This window comes from Biomphalaria glabrata, chromosome 17 (assembly GCF_947242115.1).
Source record: "Biomphalaria glabrata chromosome 17, xgBioGlab47.1, whole genome shotgun sequence".
NCBI classification, from domain to species: domain Eukaryota; kingdom Metazoa; phylum Mollusca; class Gastropoda; family Planorbidae; genus Biomphalaria; species Biomphalaria glabrata.
In genome coordinates this window covers 5,630,316-5,649,349 of record NC_074727.1, presented here as the reverse complement: position 1 = coordinate 5,649,349, position 19,034 = coordinate 5,630,316, and the positions used below count along the sequence as shown (strand labels likewise).

Here is a 19,034-nt window from a genome sequence, read left to right as displayed (position 1 = left end):
TGATGATGATGTGGTAGTTATATGACGATGATGTGGTAGTTATATGATGATGATGGTGTGGTAGTTATATGACGATGATGTGGTAGTTATATGATAATAATGTGATAGTTATATGATGATGATAAGGTAGTTATATGATGATGATGCGGTAGTTATATGATGCGGTAGTTATATGACGATGATGCGGTAGTTTATGACGATGATGCGGTAGTTATATGTTGATGATGTGGTAGTTATATGACGATGATGTGGTAGTTATATGACGATGATGTGGTAGTTATATGACGATGATGTGGTTGTTATATGACGATGATGTGGTAGTTATATGATGATGATGTGGTAGTTATATGACGATGATGTGGTTGTTATATGACGATGATGTGGTAGTTATATGATGATGGTGTGGTAGCGATGTAACACCGTCTGGTTCACGATTTTTACATTTTACCATCACAAAGGAAATATAAGACACCGAACACAAAAAAAAACAGACGTTGTACAATCTAGTCATGCATGTGAATCAATGACTTAAATTCTGCCAAGTCATTGGCTTTCCTGGCTGGCATAGTGCATTGATATTAAAAAAAATTTTGCTACCAAAAGCGTGGTAAGATTCAATTTAAAGTCATCACAAGCTATTTATATATTCGCATAGCAAACAACAAATAAGACAGATGTGAACACTGAGAATGAATGAAAGTTAACAGCAAAGATTTGTCTGAATCTAACTGAAGTCAGCTTCTAGGTTGAAAAGAATAAGATTACATCTTTATTAGCAAACTGAAATTGTTTTTATTAGATATTTTCTATCGTTACATAAGTTACAATAAGCAAATAGAGTTACAACTAACATTTCTCTTTTCAGTGGACAAACAAAGATTAACTTTTGCAAATGAAGCGTCCATTTCAGAACTGCCCAAGTCTGCTGTTTTTGTTCTAAAATCATTTAATCTAATTTAATGAAAAGTCGTCTTTTCAGCATTCGGTATTCGACCTTTTGAGAGAAACTACTGTCAACTGTAGGCAACTGAACTGACCCAAGGTTTTTTTTATTAAAATAGATACGTCACAGCAAACTAATGTTGATGACGGTTGTTCTGTATGACGTATGTTGAGTGCCGTAGAATAGACGCACAGAGAAGTGTCGCCAGGAAATGGCTTTAGAACTTGGCATAATGCATCGACCTTTCAATAATTCTCTCTGTTTTTGTGAGTGGCTCTTCATTAAGATGTGTCTAATTTCGGGGTACACCATGACGTCATTGATAAACAAGACCGTTGTCAAGTAAAAATAAATTTCGACATTCGGCATGTCAATTCGAGTTTTATCAATAAACCTTTGACATTTTGATCCTGGGATGTTCTTGCACCAATAAGTTTTCCCAATCACCTGACTCTTCGTTCCGGCCATTGATTCTCGATCTATTGAATCCACATCTGTGTTTGGGCACAAGGACAAGGGAAGTGCCGTACTCTCCTCTTGAGTCTATATACTGCTCAGTACCGTGGAGTCCGCTAAAGCAGTGGTGCTAGTGGTGGTGAATGTATGTTCTGTATTTGTTGCTGTATTCTCTGAAACAAACAAACTTGAAGTAGTCAATTAGAAGAACACTTCTCACGAACCAATTACTGCCATATTACTCGATTCACTTATATCTGTATTTGTATACATATACATTAGTACAGTGATGCCCAAACTACGGCTAGCGAGCCAGATCTGGCCCGCAACGTTGTTCCATCCGGCCTGCCAAAACGTCGACACAAAGAGAAGAAAATCCTTCACCTCCCAAACCACACTTTTTGTTGAAAAATGTATGTTACCTACATTACGCATTGGCACCATGACCTTTGACATTTGTACGTTGATGCAATGGGAGAGTTGAAGAAACTGATAATAAGCCAACATATTTGATTAGTGAAGAAAGTGTGGCTGCTTTATTTTTTTACCTTTACGGTCATGTGGCCCGCGTCAAGAGTCTTGGAAATTAAATTGGCCCGCAGGTTAAATTAGGTTGGGCATCATGTGTTGAAGTAAAGTAAACCTTTCAGGCCTTGCGATGTTAAGGTCATCCGTTTTGTGGCCCACGGTTTACGAGGGTGTCAAATGACCAGCACAACGACCAACTGCCATTACTTTTAGCCAACTAATGTCAGGTACCCATTAGAGCAGGGTGGACCAAGATTAAAATCCTAGTCTTCACCAGGATTCAAACCCGTACCTTCGGTTCAGAATTCAAGCGCTTTACTACTTAGCCAACGCGCCTCCTGATCATGTGTTGGTTTGGGATAATTTAGTCCAATTTTGGGTATTTTTGTTAACAGGGCTTTCTTTCTGGTAATTGTGACCAACTAATTACTTCCGCTTGATAGACTAAATATAGAAAAGAAGTCATGACCCTGATAATTTTTTTTTTGCTAAAATTGTTGCAAGAACGAAGTAAAATGTGGAGGAACGTAGGTGGGCTAATTTTTGATAGCGACATTGCTAAACTGATTGCCAAACAGGAAGATAAAGGGACGATTCTTGGTCGGGAAGGGGAAAGAAAAAATGTTTGGAAGTTTTGAACTCAATGTCGTAAACTCTATTTCTAATTTATTTCAACTTACCTTCAGTCTTGACGTCTGCTGGGAAACAGAAGAAATGCAAATAAAATTGTATCAACTGGAATAAAAGATAAGGCATTTTTTAATGTGGTTTGCATGGTCTTGGGAAGCCCTGCAAGCTCCCCCAGCGAGGTCTGCTTGGCCGCGATACGGTTTAAAGAGGTCAGAGGTCAAAATGCATTTTCCAACAACACATTTTGATGATTTTAAAACTCTTTTATGATAAATTATTGTTTTAAAAAAAAGAGGATTACTTCAGATTCTAAGTTGACTAGCTCTGTGTACACGGACGGCACGCCACTGTTTCAAATGATTTCGCTAATAAAAACAAGTTTAGAAGATTTGAACTTAGAACATCTAAGGATTGATTTCATAACATAGGCATGAGCAGTTAGTGCAATTCCATCTATGGAAAAATTCAATAATTACTTCTTATTTGTTATCTGAGAAATCTACTTCTTAAAGAATCCTGGCTGTATTGTTTTGCGGATTCATTGAATGCGAACTGTTTTACGTTGGATTGTAGAGATAGTATCGCTATAGTCGCCTCCTACCTGTTTCCAGTTTTTGCTACACCTCTATTCAATTCGTACCTTCGTGAAACGAGTGTGGTGGGAGAGACATGAATACGGATCTTGAAAACGGCTCTAACGTTTTCCTATGAATTTGACAGTTAATGTATATCGTTGGGAGAAAAAAAATAATAATATGACTTGCTTATTGGCCAGACTGGGAAATTAGTGGGAAAACCAAAGTTTGAACGTTATGGTTTTTGAAAGTATAAAAAGAAAATAAATTTAAATTTGGCTGGAGAACCAGAAAATATTTCTCTTGAACGGACTCTACGTCTTCGGGTATCTCCGCATGTAGGCGTTATTATTCAAAAAAACTTTAATAAATTAATTTTAGGGAACATGTTGCGCATGGTCTTCTGAGTTGAGACCTAAAGACCTATCATTGGACTGTTCTTCTTCTTCTTCTTCTAGCCAGCTTTATTGCTGCTGAGCTGTGAGCTCTTTTGCAGACTGTGCCAAGGAAAAAAAGTGTGCTATTTTCTTCAGTTGTTCAGCACTGCCGTAAAGGGTGTTGGTTATGTTGGGCTGTAGTGGAAGTAGGGTCTGCCTAAGGTGGATTAGGGAGGGGCATTCAAAGAGGATATGGTTTACGGTTTCAAAGGGGTGGGCGCAATGTCTGCAAAGGGGTAGTTGTGTGGAGTTTATTTTGTTCAGGTGGTAATTTAATAGTGGTGTGTGTCCTGTTCTTAGTTGGAAGATTGTAGATTGTTCTTTGCGGGGGAGGAAGTTAATACTGTCCAGTTTGTTAGGCGTAGTCATTTCTCTGTACATTGGACTGTTATAAAATGTAGTAGATCTAACTGATCTAAGCATTCGCTTAACCAGGATTTTTTTTTCTCGCGGGATGGGAGTGAGGGGGGGGGGAGGGAATGGGGAGAGGTAAAAAATAGTCCATTAAAAAAAAGATCTAACATTTCATTAGGGATTAAGAGAAAAAAACAACCGCTCTGTAAGTTGTAATAACGAGATGTTGACTTTTTTTTTTTTTTTAAAGTAGTTTACACGTTTTTGTGATTTCAACCTTTGACGGTTTTAAATGTTTTAAAAAAAATGATTAATTTATATAGTCGTAACCTTTTTATGGTTCCTTCATGTCACAAAACGCTTGCCTTGGAATAGTGTATGATTGGAAACTTATACGATAACTAATTTAGGTAGATCTAACAGTGTTAATTTGAGATAAATTTTGTTTGATTAAAAGAAACATTCGACCTAATTAGAGTCCAGGAGAACTTTGTTAATACACAACATGTTCTGCATATTTTTTTGTTAACACGAATACTCTTAGGGTATAATCATCGATAGGTATAATCATATATTTTAAAATATTATTTAGCAAACAAATTGAGATAAGATTAAAATAAAAACTGCTTGGTTAGCTTACCATCACTGCAGACTATGATCTTAAAGTAATCTGAAGACAAAAAAAAAGTTTATTTTTCAATGTATTAAATGCTTTATAATGTACACGTACAACAGTTGTTGTTTTTTTTCTTTTTACAAACCTTAAAGTCTGTCTGTCTGTCTGGGTGGAATTTAGTACACGTTATTTCTCCCCATTATCTTCTCGGATCAAGTTGAAACTTTGCAAAATCATTCATGGTCGATGACAACTTACGAATCAAAGAACAAAAAAAATTGGATAATTACTTAGTCAAAAAAAAAACTATTTTGTATAGAGACCGTAGGGCCTGCCAAGCTAAGGGGAGATAAGCCTTGTGTAGAGAATTAGGTCATTCGCAATAAATAAATAAATAATAATGACAATAGACTATAAAACCTAATTTTCAAGTAGTTTCTTTTCAAAACTGATGTTGGATCAAGGTCTAAATCTAGATCTCTAGCCAAATTTACATTATTTATATTTTTACTTTGAAAAATTAAAACGGTCAAACTAGAGTTTTCCCCTTGTGGCCTACGTAGTAGTAAGTCTTTTCTCAGCAATATATCAACTGTTAAATTTTTAACTTCTTGGAGAATTCTCAACAAAGCTCTAGAGATGAGTGTCCAGGTTGTTCCGCCCACCCAGCCTCAAGTTTCCTGCTTCCATGAAATTCTGACTTTAATAGAGGAATTGTAAAGAAAAAAAATGGACGAGAACAAATGATTATGTATGATTGGTTGTGTGTGTGTGTGTGAGAGAGAGAGAGAGAGAGAGAGACAGAGAGAGAGAGAGAGAGAGAGAGAGAGAGAGAGAGAGAGAGAGAGAGAGAGAGAGAGAGCGAAATGGAGAATGAATGAAGAGGTTAATCTCTGGTTGACTTACACAGAATATATATTGTCGCTGGGACCGCTATCGTTGAGGTGACAGCAGGTAACAACCACGGTAAATATTTGGTAAACAGCCTTGATAATTTACTCACTACTGCAAATAGATTACAGAAAAAATTGCAGATCTATGTCCACTGGTGGAACTCTTCTGACATTGTCACCCATTCTTCCAAGACCTTTTTTTTTTCTTAAACATGATTCAACCTAACCCATGACAACGGATGGCTATCGAAGGCGATATATAATAATAATAAGGCTTGTCTTCGAGTCTGAAGCTTAATGAAAAAATGCAGTATTTACCGTGGCTACGCAGCGCCCGGCTGTGACCTACATAATTTGGCACATAAAATACCTATTGGATAGTTGCCTGGTGGCGCTCTGGACTGTCGTTGGGTGGTCTCGAATGTCTCTGCTGGAGGTTCCGGCTAGAATGTTATTACCTTAATAATCTCCAGGAACATTTGAAACACTCAAAGCATTTTACAAAACATAATAATATAATAATAATAATAGAGCGGCGTTAACAAACAAAATGTAGGCTCAAGGCGCTGTGATAACATTACAAACTTAAACACGGGAACTAAAATGACAAACTAATCCAAAAAATTTTTAAACATTCTTAATGTTCTTCTTGAAAGTAGTGTAGTGAGATCAATGGGGAGTGAGTTCCAAACCTTTGGTCCGTGCACTGAAAAAAGCCCGCAGACCGTAGCTTTTGAGGGAGAAACGTGGCACCACTAGAAGCGTTGAGTCCAATGAGCGCAGGGCTCTCTGGGTGACACGGTGGAGTGATCAGGTACAAGGGGCGTTCCTTTATGATAGATACACTGATGACAAAGTGTGGCCAGATTTCCCATTGAGATCGTTAAACTCAGTTTTAAACTTCTAGACTGAGTTCTAGTTACTACTTGATCATGTGTTATACGCTCCAGATTGGCCCTGGATGTTGCGAGTTCGAATCCTGCCGGCTGCTACTACCTGCCGTCCTGCGTGTTCATTCTAGAACGTAATTAATTTTTGTTCTTAACGAATATTTAAAACTTAGAAATATTTTTTTGGGCTTTAGTTATCAACGTGACAAACTTACTTTATTGGGGCCTAAATACAGAGGCGTAGTGAGCAAAATGTGCGCCCGGGGCAAAAAAACGTAATTGGCACCCCCCACATACATTTTCCATGAACATCTCATAGAAATATAGGCTTATAAATAAACAAGTTTTTAATAATAATATAATACTAATAACCTTAGCATGTATTACATAACTTAAATATCTTCAATATTTTTTTTGGTGCCTCTGCGTGTGGCGCCCCTCCTTGAGGGTGGCACCCGCGGCATCGTGCCCCTCTTGCCCCCCCCCTCACTACACCTCTGCCTAAATATGATAGTATATCCACTGCCTAAATATGATGGTATATCCACTGCCTAAATATAATGGTATATCCACGGCCTAAATATGATGGTATATCCACGCCTAAACATGATGTTTTTTCCACGGCCTAAATATGATGGTATATTCACGGCCTAAATATGATGGTATATCCACGGCCTAAATATGATGGTATATCCACTGCCTAAATATAATGGTATATCCACGGCCTAAATATGATGGTATATCCACGCCTAAACATGATGTTTTTTCCACGGCCTAAATATGATGGTATATTCACGGCCTAAATATGATGGTATATCCACTGCTTAAATATAATGGTATATCCACGTCCTAAATATGATGGTATATCCACGGACTAAATATGATGATATATCCACGGACTAAATATGATGGTATACCCACGGCCTAAATATGATGGTATATCCACGGCCTAAATATGATGGTATATCCACGGCCTAAATATGATGGTATATCCACGGCCTAAATATGATGGTATATCCACGGCATAAATATGATGGTATATCCACGGCCTAAATATGATGGTATATTCACGGCCTAAATATGATGGTATATCCACGGCCTAAATATGATGGTGTATCCACGGCCTAAATATGATGGTATATCCACGGCATAAATATGATGGCATATCCACGGCCTAAATATGATGGTATATCCACGGCCTAAATATAATGGTATATCCACGGCCTAAATATGATGGTATATCCACGGCATAAATATGATGGTATATCCACGGCCTAAATATGATGGTATATTCACGGCCTAAATATGATGGTATATCCACGGCCTAAATATGATGGTGTATCCACGGCCTAAATATGATGGTATATCCACGGCATAAATATGATGGCATATCCACGGCCTAAATATGATGGTATATCCACGGCCTAAATATAATGGTATATCCACGGCCTAAATATGATGGTATATCCACGGCATAAATATGATGGTATATCCACGGCCTAAATATGATGGTATATTCACGGCCTAAATATGATGGTATATCCACGACCTAAATATGATGGTATATCCACGACCTAACGAATGGTGTCACTTGGCGATGATTGAAAGAGAATTTAAAACGAGGCTTTGCAATAACTCACCAATAAGTTTACAGATATATAAATTTGACCTCTTGCACTTGTCCTGGTAGTGGAAGTCCAAAGCCGACATGTCAGATGTAAACGTCAATGTCATGGTCAAGCAAGGGTCGTTCCCAGGGACCACGTGATGACCATGTATTGATATATAGGTGGTGGGCTGGTTCAAGTTCACGTAGCAGGAGTGGACACTGTACTCCCGCGCTTCCTCGACCACCAGGGAGCAGTTTCCGTATGGCTTAATTGCGTTGCCATCAAAGGATGCCACCATGACAGGTTGGGCTGAAATTTGACGATATATATATATATATATATATATATATATATATATATATATATATATGTTATATGTTATATACATATATATATAATATACAGAGAGAGAGAGAGATGTATATTCCGAGATTTTGTATACGTATTATAGTTCACCAATGTTTAAAGTCATAAAAGAAAATAAAAGCGACCTACTTTACATCAGAAGATATGATACGAAAACACTTGTTGCATAAGAAGTAATCAATAAAACAAAAAACATGTTGATCTCTTTGTGATATATCTGTGAAGTTTCAGCAACTTATTCAAAATTATGACGGACGAAAATAATTATTACACAGATTGATCTGATATAATCTTAGGGAACATTGATAACATCATCACACAGATTGATCTGATATAATCTTAGGGAACATTGATACCATCATCACACAGATTGATCTGCCATAATCTTAGGGAACATCGATAACATCATCACACAGATTGATCTACCATAATCTTAGGGAACATTGATAACATCACCACACAGATTGATCTGCCATAATCTTAGGGAACATTGATAACATCACCACACAGATTGATCTGCCATAATCTTAGGGAACATCGATACCATCATCACACAGATTGGAACATCGATAACATCATCACACAGATTGATCTACCATAATCTTAGGGAACATTGATAACATCACCACACAGATTGATCAGCCATAATCTTAGGGAACATTGATACCATCATCACACAGATCTGCCATAATCTTAGGGAACATCGATAACATCATCACACAGATTGGAACATCGATAACATCATCACACAGATTGATCTGCCATAATCTTAGGGAACATTGATACCGTCATCACACAGATTGGAACATCGATAACATCACCACACAGATTGATCTGCCATAATCTTAGGGAACATTGATAACATCATCACACAGATTGATCAGCCATAATCTTAGGGAACATCGATACCATCATCACACAGATCTGCCATAATCTTAGGGAACATCGATAACATCATCACACAGATTGGCCCAACATCTTCTTAGGGAACATTGAGATGAAGATAGCAATGATGTTGTTAGTGGCCAACCAAGACCTATACATTTATATGAAAACTCCTTGAATTTCTGTGCAATAGAACACAAGGCGATTTGAATCTTCTGAAATTGTGGACTTAAAAAATATCTACGTTGGCACGTAAACGCTGCCAACTTCGCGATTAGCTCCTAGATCTTAATGTTCTACCACAAGGGCTTAGCTCCGCCTGTACCACACAGCCTCGTTTTAAACATGGCCATTTCCTTTTACACCTCATAGGAACTAGAACTTCGCTCGTTCATTCGTTCCTAGCAGTGGCGTAACTAAGGGGGGGGGATGGGGGGGGGGGAGAATTTTAAAATCCCCCCGGGCCCCCACCTAGGGGGGGCCCCCAAATGGGTGTCCGAAATTTATTTGTAAATACATAAATTAATATGTTTGATTGACAAATAGTGTCAACGGGTGTCTTTTTTTTCAACATTTATGGATTAAATTTATCACATAGACTAAACCTAGATCTAGGTCTATCAGTAAGTTGACTTTGTTGACATTTTAAAAATATTTTTTTCCCACAGAGATCAAATTAAAAAAAAAATTAGTCTTACATTTTAAACTTTGTTGCCACGAATAAAACTGCATGATATACAGCGAATTCCAGGTATCTTGTTACCTTTACTAATAATAGATCTAAATGGCGAGTATTATATGGCTACACTAATTAACCTTGAAGCAAAATTTACAGAATCCAGTATAACAGATCTAAAAGTTATTCTTAATAATGCTAGAATAGTCCATTATTTGTGTGTGGCGTCTATAATTTCAGAATTAAACTTCACACTCGAGTTACCCCTTTATTCATCTTTCCTCATTCCAATGGAAATTCTCTTTTTGTTTACATCTAATCCTTTTGATTTCGCACAAATTATAAACAAAAAATAACGACGTAATATCATATACTATTAGCACATCCTTCCTTTTGAAGTTATTATCACACCCTTCATTTTAAAGTTCTTAAGAGTAATATCTACTAGCAGGGCCGGCCCTAGCATTTTCGGGGCCCTATGCGAAACGGATCGAGCGAGGCCTAGTCTGGGTAGGGATAAGCATAATGTCAAAATAATTTTTTTTTTAAATTAGAAAATAGGCCTACTTTCGTCTTTGCAATAAATTTTTTATCAAATGAAAGCTCGCAATGCCACTTTTTATTTATTGGCACCCCAAAATGTCAATTTCGTCTATTCTTTAGGAGATTTGAATAAATTCAAAAAAAGTTGAGGACTTTATCGTATATTTTGCCTTTTCATGAGATTTCCCGGAGGCCCTGGAAAATCAGGAGGTCGCGAAAACCCTGTTATTTTTTATACGTTATAATGGTTTAATTTAATAATGTACACTTGGAATTAGCGCGGGGCCTATGAAAGCGCGGCGCCCACTGCGACCGCATAGGCTTCAGTGGCCTAAGGCCACTACTAGAACTTTAACAATTCGTCCATTTCTGGTTGTCTTGACTGACACAACAAGTTCTCTAGACGTTGGTCTATAACTGTCTGTTTCGTTTGTTCCAACAGTTTGCAGTTCATTGTCTCCATCGGTATCATAGTACCCAGAAATGTCTTCATCGAAACTCTTATTAAAAAAGCGTTGATTTCTTCTGTATGTTTTTCCACCGTTTGTCTTTACGATGTAAGATCTGGGTGCTGAATGTTTTTTTATGACAACTACTTTCTGCCATGTTTGACCTAGACGAACTCTCCTCCGACAGAATAATCTTTAGGTAGTCTTGCTTTTGCATCGTATTTCACTTTGCTTTTCATCTGTCATTCGTAGAGTAATGTCTCTGCATTTTCAGCTACCGATGGTTTCAATAGTTTGTGATCAGTTGAAATCATTCCCTGAGTCTTCTACTCGTCAGCAGTTGTGATGGTGAATACAGCAGTCTACTTATCGGAGTATTTCTATACTCGAGCATAACGAGATATGGATCTTTCCCACTTTTGTATGCTCTGAATCCTTTTGCTTTCGCATAAAACATAAACAACCAACAATGACGTAATACCATATAATATTAGCACAGAATCTTCTTCATGCAGTGGAAAATTAAGATTTTTTTTGCCTATCTTGAATTCTGGTCAAAGCTCCTGCGCCCAATTAATATATTCGGAAGAAGCTACAAAAGTCTGGACTGCATATACGGGAAGCTGCTAAAGAAATTAGTACCCTTTCATGCTTTCTGCAAAATGATGACAAACTGATAAAAACCCAATCCATCGAAAAAGCAAAAGAAGGTAGTGAATACTATGGATTCCCTGTAATCAAAACAACCAGAAGAAAGAAAAGACTTGATGGGAAGTTGAGTTCTAATGTAGGACTGTCAATAGAATTGCAATTCAAACGTAATACGACAGAAGTGCTAGACAGATTTCATATGGAGATGAAGGGCAGATTCCAAAGGCTGGAAAGAAAATGGATGCCTTTAGGTTTCTTCTTGAACCAAGACACCTGTTAGATGAAGACACGCTTATGACAAACTGTGCTACTTTTCCTGTTTGTATGATGAAATAAATGGAAAATCGCTTTTTCAATGATGTCATTGATGCACGAGCACTTTTCATTAACAAACCAGTAATACAATTACCAATAGACATATTGAGGAAACAGGCTTCATATGGGAATTGCGTGTGCTCAAACTTTGCAACCTCCTCCGAATACCGCTAACTAAGGCCACTTCCATTACGTCATGTGAGAGATCATTTCTCAAAGCTCAAGTTCATCAAAAACTATTTCAGGAGCACAATGATGCAAGAAAGGCTTATCATGGTTTTAATGTCAGTGAAGTCACAAATACTAGAAAGTATCGATGTAGTTGATGTTATAGATGTCTTTGCTGCACAGAATGCACGACGTGAAGCGATATCAATTTAGATTTGTCACTTGTGCATTATTTAACTAATAAACAACGGTATTATTCATTAAAAGAGTCTTGATGATTACTTTTTGTTAAGTTTAATGATATACTGAACCAATTTGATTTGGGGCTTATTTATTTTTGCGTACATTATCTCATGTCATATGTCGAATGTCAAAATGCAAGGGGCCCCCAAACAGGTCAATCCCCCCGGGCCCCCAAATCCCTAGTTACGCCCCTGGTTCCTAGGCTATATATTGTTTTTTTTTTCCCAGCCTACTCCCCCCCCCCCCCCCGCCAATTTTTTTTTTTTACATCGAATAAAACGTCACAAACTTACAAAAATAAATAAATAAATAAAACTGGGTCTACATGGAACCTGTTGTTTTCTATTTTGCATCTTGCTTTTCAACATAGACTTTTGGCCCGTGAAGGAGGGAAAAAACAAAAAAAAAATGTTTTCAAAGAAATTAAAAAGCTGATCGATTTGGTGTGTGAAGATGGAGGTATTTTATCCTAAGGACATGTTTCTTATGTCAAGCTTTTCCCTGCTCCCCCTACATTTCATTGAATATTTGTTTAACCCCCCCCCCCCCCACAACACACACCTTTCCCCACAGCTCTTTTGTTTCTAGAGACAAAGAATATCTAATATTTTCACTTAATAAGTCAATATTGTTGTCAAGGTTGTTTCCAATGTATAAATGCTGTCCAACAAGTTTATATTTCGAAAAATAAAAGTAATTTTCCTATATAGCTAAAAACAGGGGGTTAGGATTAAGTATAAAAATAATCTTTCCAATAGAACATATAAGCGAGATCAATCAATAAGTTTCAAGCTTCATGTTAAGTCTACTTATCGTTGAAATTAAGTTATATTATATGTTGATAGTGTGTGTTGAATCTACTTGAAGAATTAAATAGTTTTATTTCGATAATAATAATAATAATCTTTATTATCCGTAAGGAAATTTGTCTTACAATTTGTGCATTACACCAAACAAAAAACATTATAACTATAAGAAACCAAAATGTACATTCACACCAGACTCACTCATAATTTACATTTGACAAAGTTTATACCAGATTGTTCTTATTTAATGATTTGATTGCCAGGGGAACAAAAGAGTGTTTGTGTCTGTTTTGTCTTTGCTATCGGTGTCTTGTATCTCTTTTGTGATGGTAAAATCACAAAATCCTGACACAAAGGGTGATTCTTTATTTCGAGGATCTTGTTAGCTTTTTTTTTTATAGATGTTTGTCTCAAACAACTGCCCAAATGGGGTTTGTTTTTTGCCAATGATTCTGCCAGATAAGAGCAATTCTATTTTTTCTAGAGCTTCATTACATTCTCCGGCATACATAGGACTTTGATTCATAGTATGTGACAATATTTATGATCAAATTCTACTGCAACATGTACTTATGCATAACAAGCCAATTACAGTTCAAGAATTATTATATTTTATATTTTCTATTTTAAGAATCTGCGCCATACCATACGCACGAGGAATCTGCACAATAGCTGACGACACGTTCGTGGAGCCGTCAATGTTGTTCATGACAGCCCGCATGGCGTTGTAACTTTTGGCGGTGAGATTTACGTAGAAGTTGGCCAATGTTTCGTTGTAGGCTGTACAGTAACATCCCATCATGGCTTTCCTTATCTGGCCTTTCGTTGGCGGCTCCAGGGGGAAGGAGCAAAGCTGAAGAACATTGAAAGTAAAAAACCCGAAACAAGAAGAGTAACGCTTACGAATCGAAGGCGTTCCTCTCTCACACACATAAACACAGAGAGATAGAGGGAGAGAGAGAAAGAGAGGGAGACAGAACCAGAGAGAGTGAGAAAGAGACAGAGAGAAAGAAAGAGAAAGAGAGAGAAAGAGAGAGAAAGAGAAAGAAAGAGAAAGAAAGAGAGAGAACGAGAGAGAAAGAGAATGATAGAGTGTGTTAGAGACAGTGAGAAAGAGTGATAGAGAAAAAGAGAATAAACGAGTGGGAGAGTGGAAGAGACAGAGAATAAGAGAGACAGTGAAAAAGAGAGAGAGATAGAGAGAGAGTGAGAGAGAGAGAGAGAGAGTGAGAGAGAGAGAGAGAGTGAAAGAGAGTGAGAGAGAGAGAGAGTGAGAGAGAGAGAGAGAGAGAGTGAGAGAGAGTGAGAGAGAGAGAGAGAGAGAGAGAGAGAGAGACTTATGGCTGATAAGATCGCAGCTTGGCTAATGCTCCATACATTTTTTTTATAGATTTTATACTCAACATATCCCAGAACTTTTCAAAACACAACCTGGGACCAGGGGCGTAGGAGGGGGTAAGGAGGAAACGATGCCTCGGGGGGGGGGCACCCTCTGTGGGGCGCCACACGCAGAGAGGCGCAAAAAAAAATATTGTAGATAAGTTATTTAATATATTATAAGGTTTTGTATATTATATTATTATTAAATACTTTTTATCTATAAGCCTATATGATGTTAAAGAAGGCGCAGGCTGAGCGGTGAAGCGCTTGGCTTCCGAACCGGGTTCCCGGGATCGAATCCTGCTGAAGACTGGGATTTTTAATTTCGGGATCTTTGGGACCCCATCTCTAATTATCCTTATCACCACCCAGAATGGGCCCCGCGCAATCAGTTTCTCATAGGGCCCCGCAATTTGTAGGACCGGCCCTGCACATAAGTTTATCTCATGCATCAAATTTCCTTACAATATTTTCTGTGCCTTGCGGTTGCTGTGAATCATCTGTCCACATCTCCCACTTTTTCACACCGTGGCTGGTCTGCATGTGTTCTTACCTTCTGCCAAAACTTCCCTGTGTCATTCCTGAATTCAACAATGACCATCTTCTCCCACTGTGGACTGCTGAATCCACTGACCGACCCTATGAGGTGAATAAGTTCTCGGTCCATCAAGTAGCCACTGGACTCACAATGAGAGGACTGTCCAGTTATCTTCATCGTTATTTCAGGCTGGGGAGATGCTGGGGGGTAGAGAAATAGAAATTTGCTTAATTAAGGAATCTAATGAAAGTAAGTAAGTCAAGTTCCCCTTTCAGATCAGTTTTTTTGGCCCACTGTAAACGAGGGTGTTATGTGGCCAGCACAACGACCAACCGCCTTTACTTTTCCCTAACTTATGTCAGGTACCCATTTGAGCTGGGTGGTCTTAGGGGCGCCCAAAAAACCCGAAATTAAAAATCCTAGTCATCACCAGTATTCGAATTTGGACCGCTTAATTTGGAAGCCAAGCGCTTACCGCTCAGCCACCGCCCCTCCTAAGGAATATAAACAGAATCTTTAATAAAATCAAAATTTAAACTAAGAAACAGATTAATGGGTATAATTTTTATCGTGCATATCACCAAAAGTCTATAAAAAATATAGTGTAAGTCTATATATGGCTGCCTGGTCGTGTTGTATGCGCTTTGGACTGACGTTCGTTGGTCTCGAAGATGCCGGGTTCGAACTCCGCTGCCATCCCCCGTCGTCCTGGGGTAGTTTGAGCTAGGGTGTAATTATATTCAAAATCCGAAGGAACATCCGAAACAAGTAAAAACAAAAATATATCAAGTATGACTAAGCCGTGGTTGAATGTCGCAAATACCATTGAACATCTTACCTGCGTGCTCCTATATGTGAAACATAAAATAATTATTACCGATGGACCCAATTAGTTATCACTGGAAATACAAATCAGTAATCACTAGAAAATACTAGAAATACATTCTAAATCTAGTTGAAACATTATGACCTTTTCTTTCATGTAGTTAATCAAATATGGATGAGCCTCGGGTGAATGTTAGAAATTTATTCAGAGGTATATTGTCTAAAGTATTTTAAATTATGCGGTAACAATTTAACCACGTTTTAAACTTACAACTGCCAAATAAATTGCATCATCTGTAATTTGTCTGTTCAACATTATTCATAAATAGTAGAAAGATGTGCACAAATCATCTTATCATTGCGGATTTATAACTTAACTCATTTAACTCATTGGGGGTTGTAATGACGACATTCCAAAGGCCATCTTTGAACGTTCCTGATTTGGATTCTCTTTAGAGAGCTTAGATCAGTTTTGTCTTGGTGGAATCCTTGCACACATTATCTCTCCAACTTCTCAATCTCAGATAAAAAATTGCTCAATTATTCAATGTTGTCACAGTCTCAGTTGACATTGCCCGATTTAATGTCCACGTCATGTTAAGAGGTTTAAAAGACACGTGGAATTCCTGATGTAGAAAACAGGAAGTAGAAGGAATGAAGTTGACTTTGAGTTCAGTCAAGTCAGTTAAGTGGTATCCTCTGGACGAGGCAGTCAAATGTGATTTTAGTAGTAGCGTTTTAGTCGAGTTGTAACTCTGAGTTAAGAAGTATCTTTTGGGCAGTTGATGCCAGTGGTCTTTTTGAGACATGCATTTCTAGTAGTTATTCTGTATCATTCTGTACAGTGTTACCCGCTGAGATGCGGACGTGATTTGTAATCTACTCTGGAGAGTCTAACGTATTTGATATATTTGATACCGCTGTTATGTGGATAGGATTGTTTATTTCTTGACTTGTGTAACTGACAAGGAGTGCAGTATTATTATTATTCTTGTTGTCAAATAAACTTTATATTTGTCTGTTGAAACGGACTTAAGTCAATCTGTGGTATCTATGTTTGTCACGTGTCGAGAGTACCCCAGGAATCACGAACCCAGCATTTTACGCATTCGCGACACAGCAGTAGTGACCAGTCCCTCTATAGTCACACTATATCAACGACACGTCTCTAAACGTGAATATACAAATGTCGATGGCAACTCATGAATCAATGCAAAAATTAACCAATGAGATCATCAATTAGTCGTAATTAATTCCTTTGGTTTTATTTAGAAAAATGTACAAAGCTAAAGGGGGATAAGCCTTACATAAAGAATTAGGTCGTTCGATAAAAATGTTAAACAACAGATATCTTTAAAACCTTCTCTTCCGTTCTCGTATTGTTCTGTGGCTAACCGAGACTGTTCGCAGTAGAAGGCCTTAACACTTACTTGCAACGTCACTACTCTAGAGAAGGGGTTCTCAACCTGTGGGTTGCGAACCCCTTGGGGTTCGATTGACAATTGCCAGATGTCGCCAAAGACCATCGAAAAAGTCTATTCTTCTATTGCTGTGTGTGAGAGCGGGGGGGGGGGGGGGTCGCGGCAAAGTGGGGGATTTTAAAAAGGGGTCGCCGAGCTTAAAAGGTTGAGAACCGCTGCTCTAAAGCAAGGATCTATATTCTATCATCATATATAATATAGTATACTATAACTATCTACAAAATTTACAAATACCAAAAAGTCTACATTCGAGAGAGAGCATAAATGGTGGGACCCGGATCGCAGATGCCATACACAACAGTAGTAGAAAGAAGGGTGAAAATGCAACGGCGCCTGGTGATTATATATGCCCAACCTGTGAACGCAACTGTGCATCAAGGATTGGTCTCTTTAGTTCAGCGGTTCTCAACATTTTAAGCTCGGCGACCCCTTTTTTCAATCCCCCACTCTGCCGCGACCCCCCCCCATACACACACACATACAGCAATAGAAGAATAGACAATAACAATCCATATTTTCGATGGTATTAGGCGACCCCTGGCAAATCGTCAATCGACCCCCAAGGGGGTCGCGAGCCATAGGTTGACAACCTCTGCTTTAGTTAGTCAGCTTTAGTCACACGAGTAGTTGCAAAGGGAAAAATATCGTCTCTCAAGACGTAAAATACCACATACATTATATAATGGAATCTCGGGGAAGATTTGGGATTTTGAATTTCGGGATTTTTAAGGGCGCCCCTGAGTCCACGCAAAGGCGGCTAGTCGTTGTGCTGGCCACATGACTTCCTGCTCGTTAACTCTTGACCAAAGAAACAGTTGTCCATAACATCGTCTGCCCTATAGATCGCAAGATCTGAAAGGGGGAACTTTGCTACTACCATTGTTGGCCAAGTGTTTCGACGGTATTTCACGTCTTCTGAATATTTTCGCATCGATGTCTATGTCGAAGCAACAGTTTACCATTTATTTACTCGACCAAGTGGCGTTCCGACGGGACAGCTGGCCCTGGAAGTCGGAACGTAAGACGTCAAATAAGAAGATGATTTCGTCCTACGCGTCATTCATTTAGTCATGCATATTAACCAATGACTTAAATTCTGCCAAATCACAGGTTTTGCTGGCAAGCTCAGGCAACCCATTCCATGCTCTAATAGCACTAGGGAAGAAGGAGCCTTTGTACAAATTTGTCCTAGCATATGGGACGAGCAATGTGCCTTTATCTCTGTGTCTTTCAGATCTAAAATCTCTATCTAGCATCTCGATCTATAAACCATAAACTCACCCTTTCCTGAAACACAAATAACAATTATAAAAAGAAAGCAGAGATATCTTCTTCCCCTCCTCCTCATCAAAGATAAAATTAACTTGTTGAACATATTTGAATGAATGTCTTCTTTTTTAAAAAACGCCAATTCTATCAAATGGTTTCTTCGCTTTCAGGACAGCGCTGCTTGGTGCTTAAAAATTTACGCTATTGTTTTATATGTGCAACAAAACTTATGAGTAGCGAGCGTATTGGTGTTTCCGGTACAGAATAAAGATAGTGTGGATACTTTAAAAAAAAATAAATTTTGATCACTTTTGATCACTGGAAAATCACATTTTTCTAAGCTTGACCGTAGCTTAATTAATTTGTTAAAACATAGTTTGTAACAATGAAGTATATATCTGAAAAATCCCCTATTGTGACTATAATAATAACACTAGCATTGCACACCCGTTGATTTGTACCCAGGCTTAATGTTGTTCATTATGACCGGAACATGCCCTCCTTTTA

The 19,034-nt window shown here is 38.1% G+C and overlaps 1 protein-coding gene across 1 annotated transcript; it reads right to left on the bottom strand.

The window, feature by feature from the left end:
• Window positions 1–453: 453 nt before the first annotated feature.
• Window positions 454–18,656, bottom strand: LOC129923552 (uncharacterized). The gene is made up of 8 exons (XM_056014919.1): window positions 18,540–18,656; window positions 14,968–15,152; window positions 13,680–13,887; window positions 7,963–8,241; window positions 5,446–5,544; window positions 4,564–4,593; window positions 2,608–2,625; window positions 454–1,572 (listed from the first exon to the last, which is right to left on the bottom strand). Exons 1-8 carry the CDS (start codon window positions 18,631–18,633, stop codon window positions 1,487–1,489), a joined length of 999 nt encoding a protein of 332 aa, XP_055870894.1. The 5' UTR covers window positions 18,634–18,656; the 3' UTR covers window positions 454–1,486.
• Window positions 18,657–19,034: the final 378 nt, after the last annotated feature.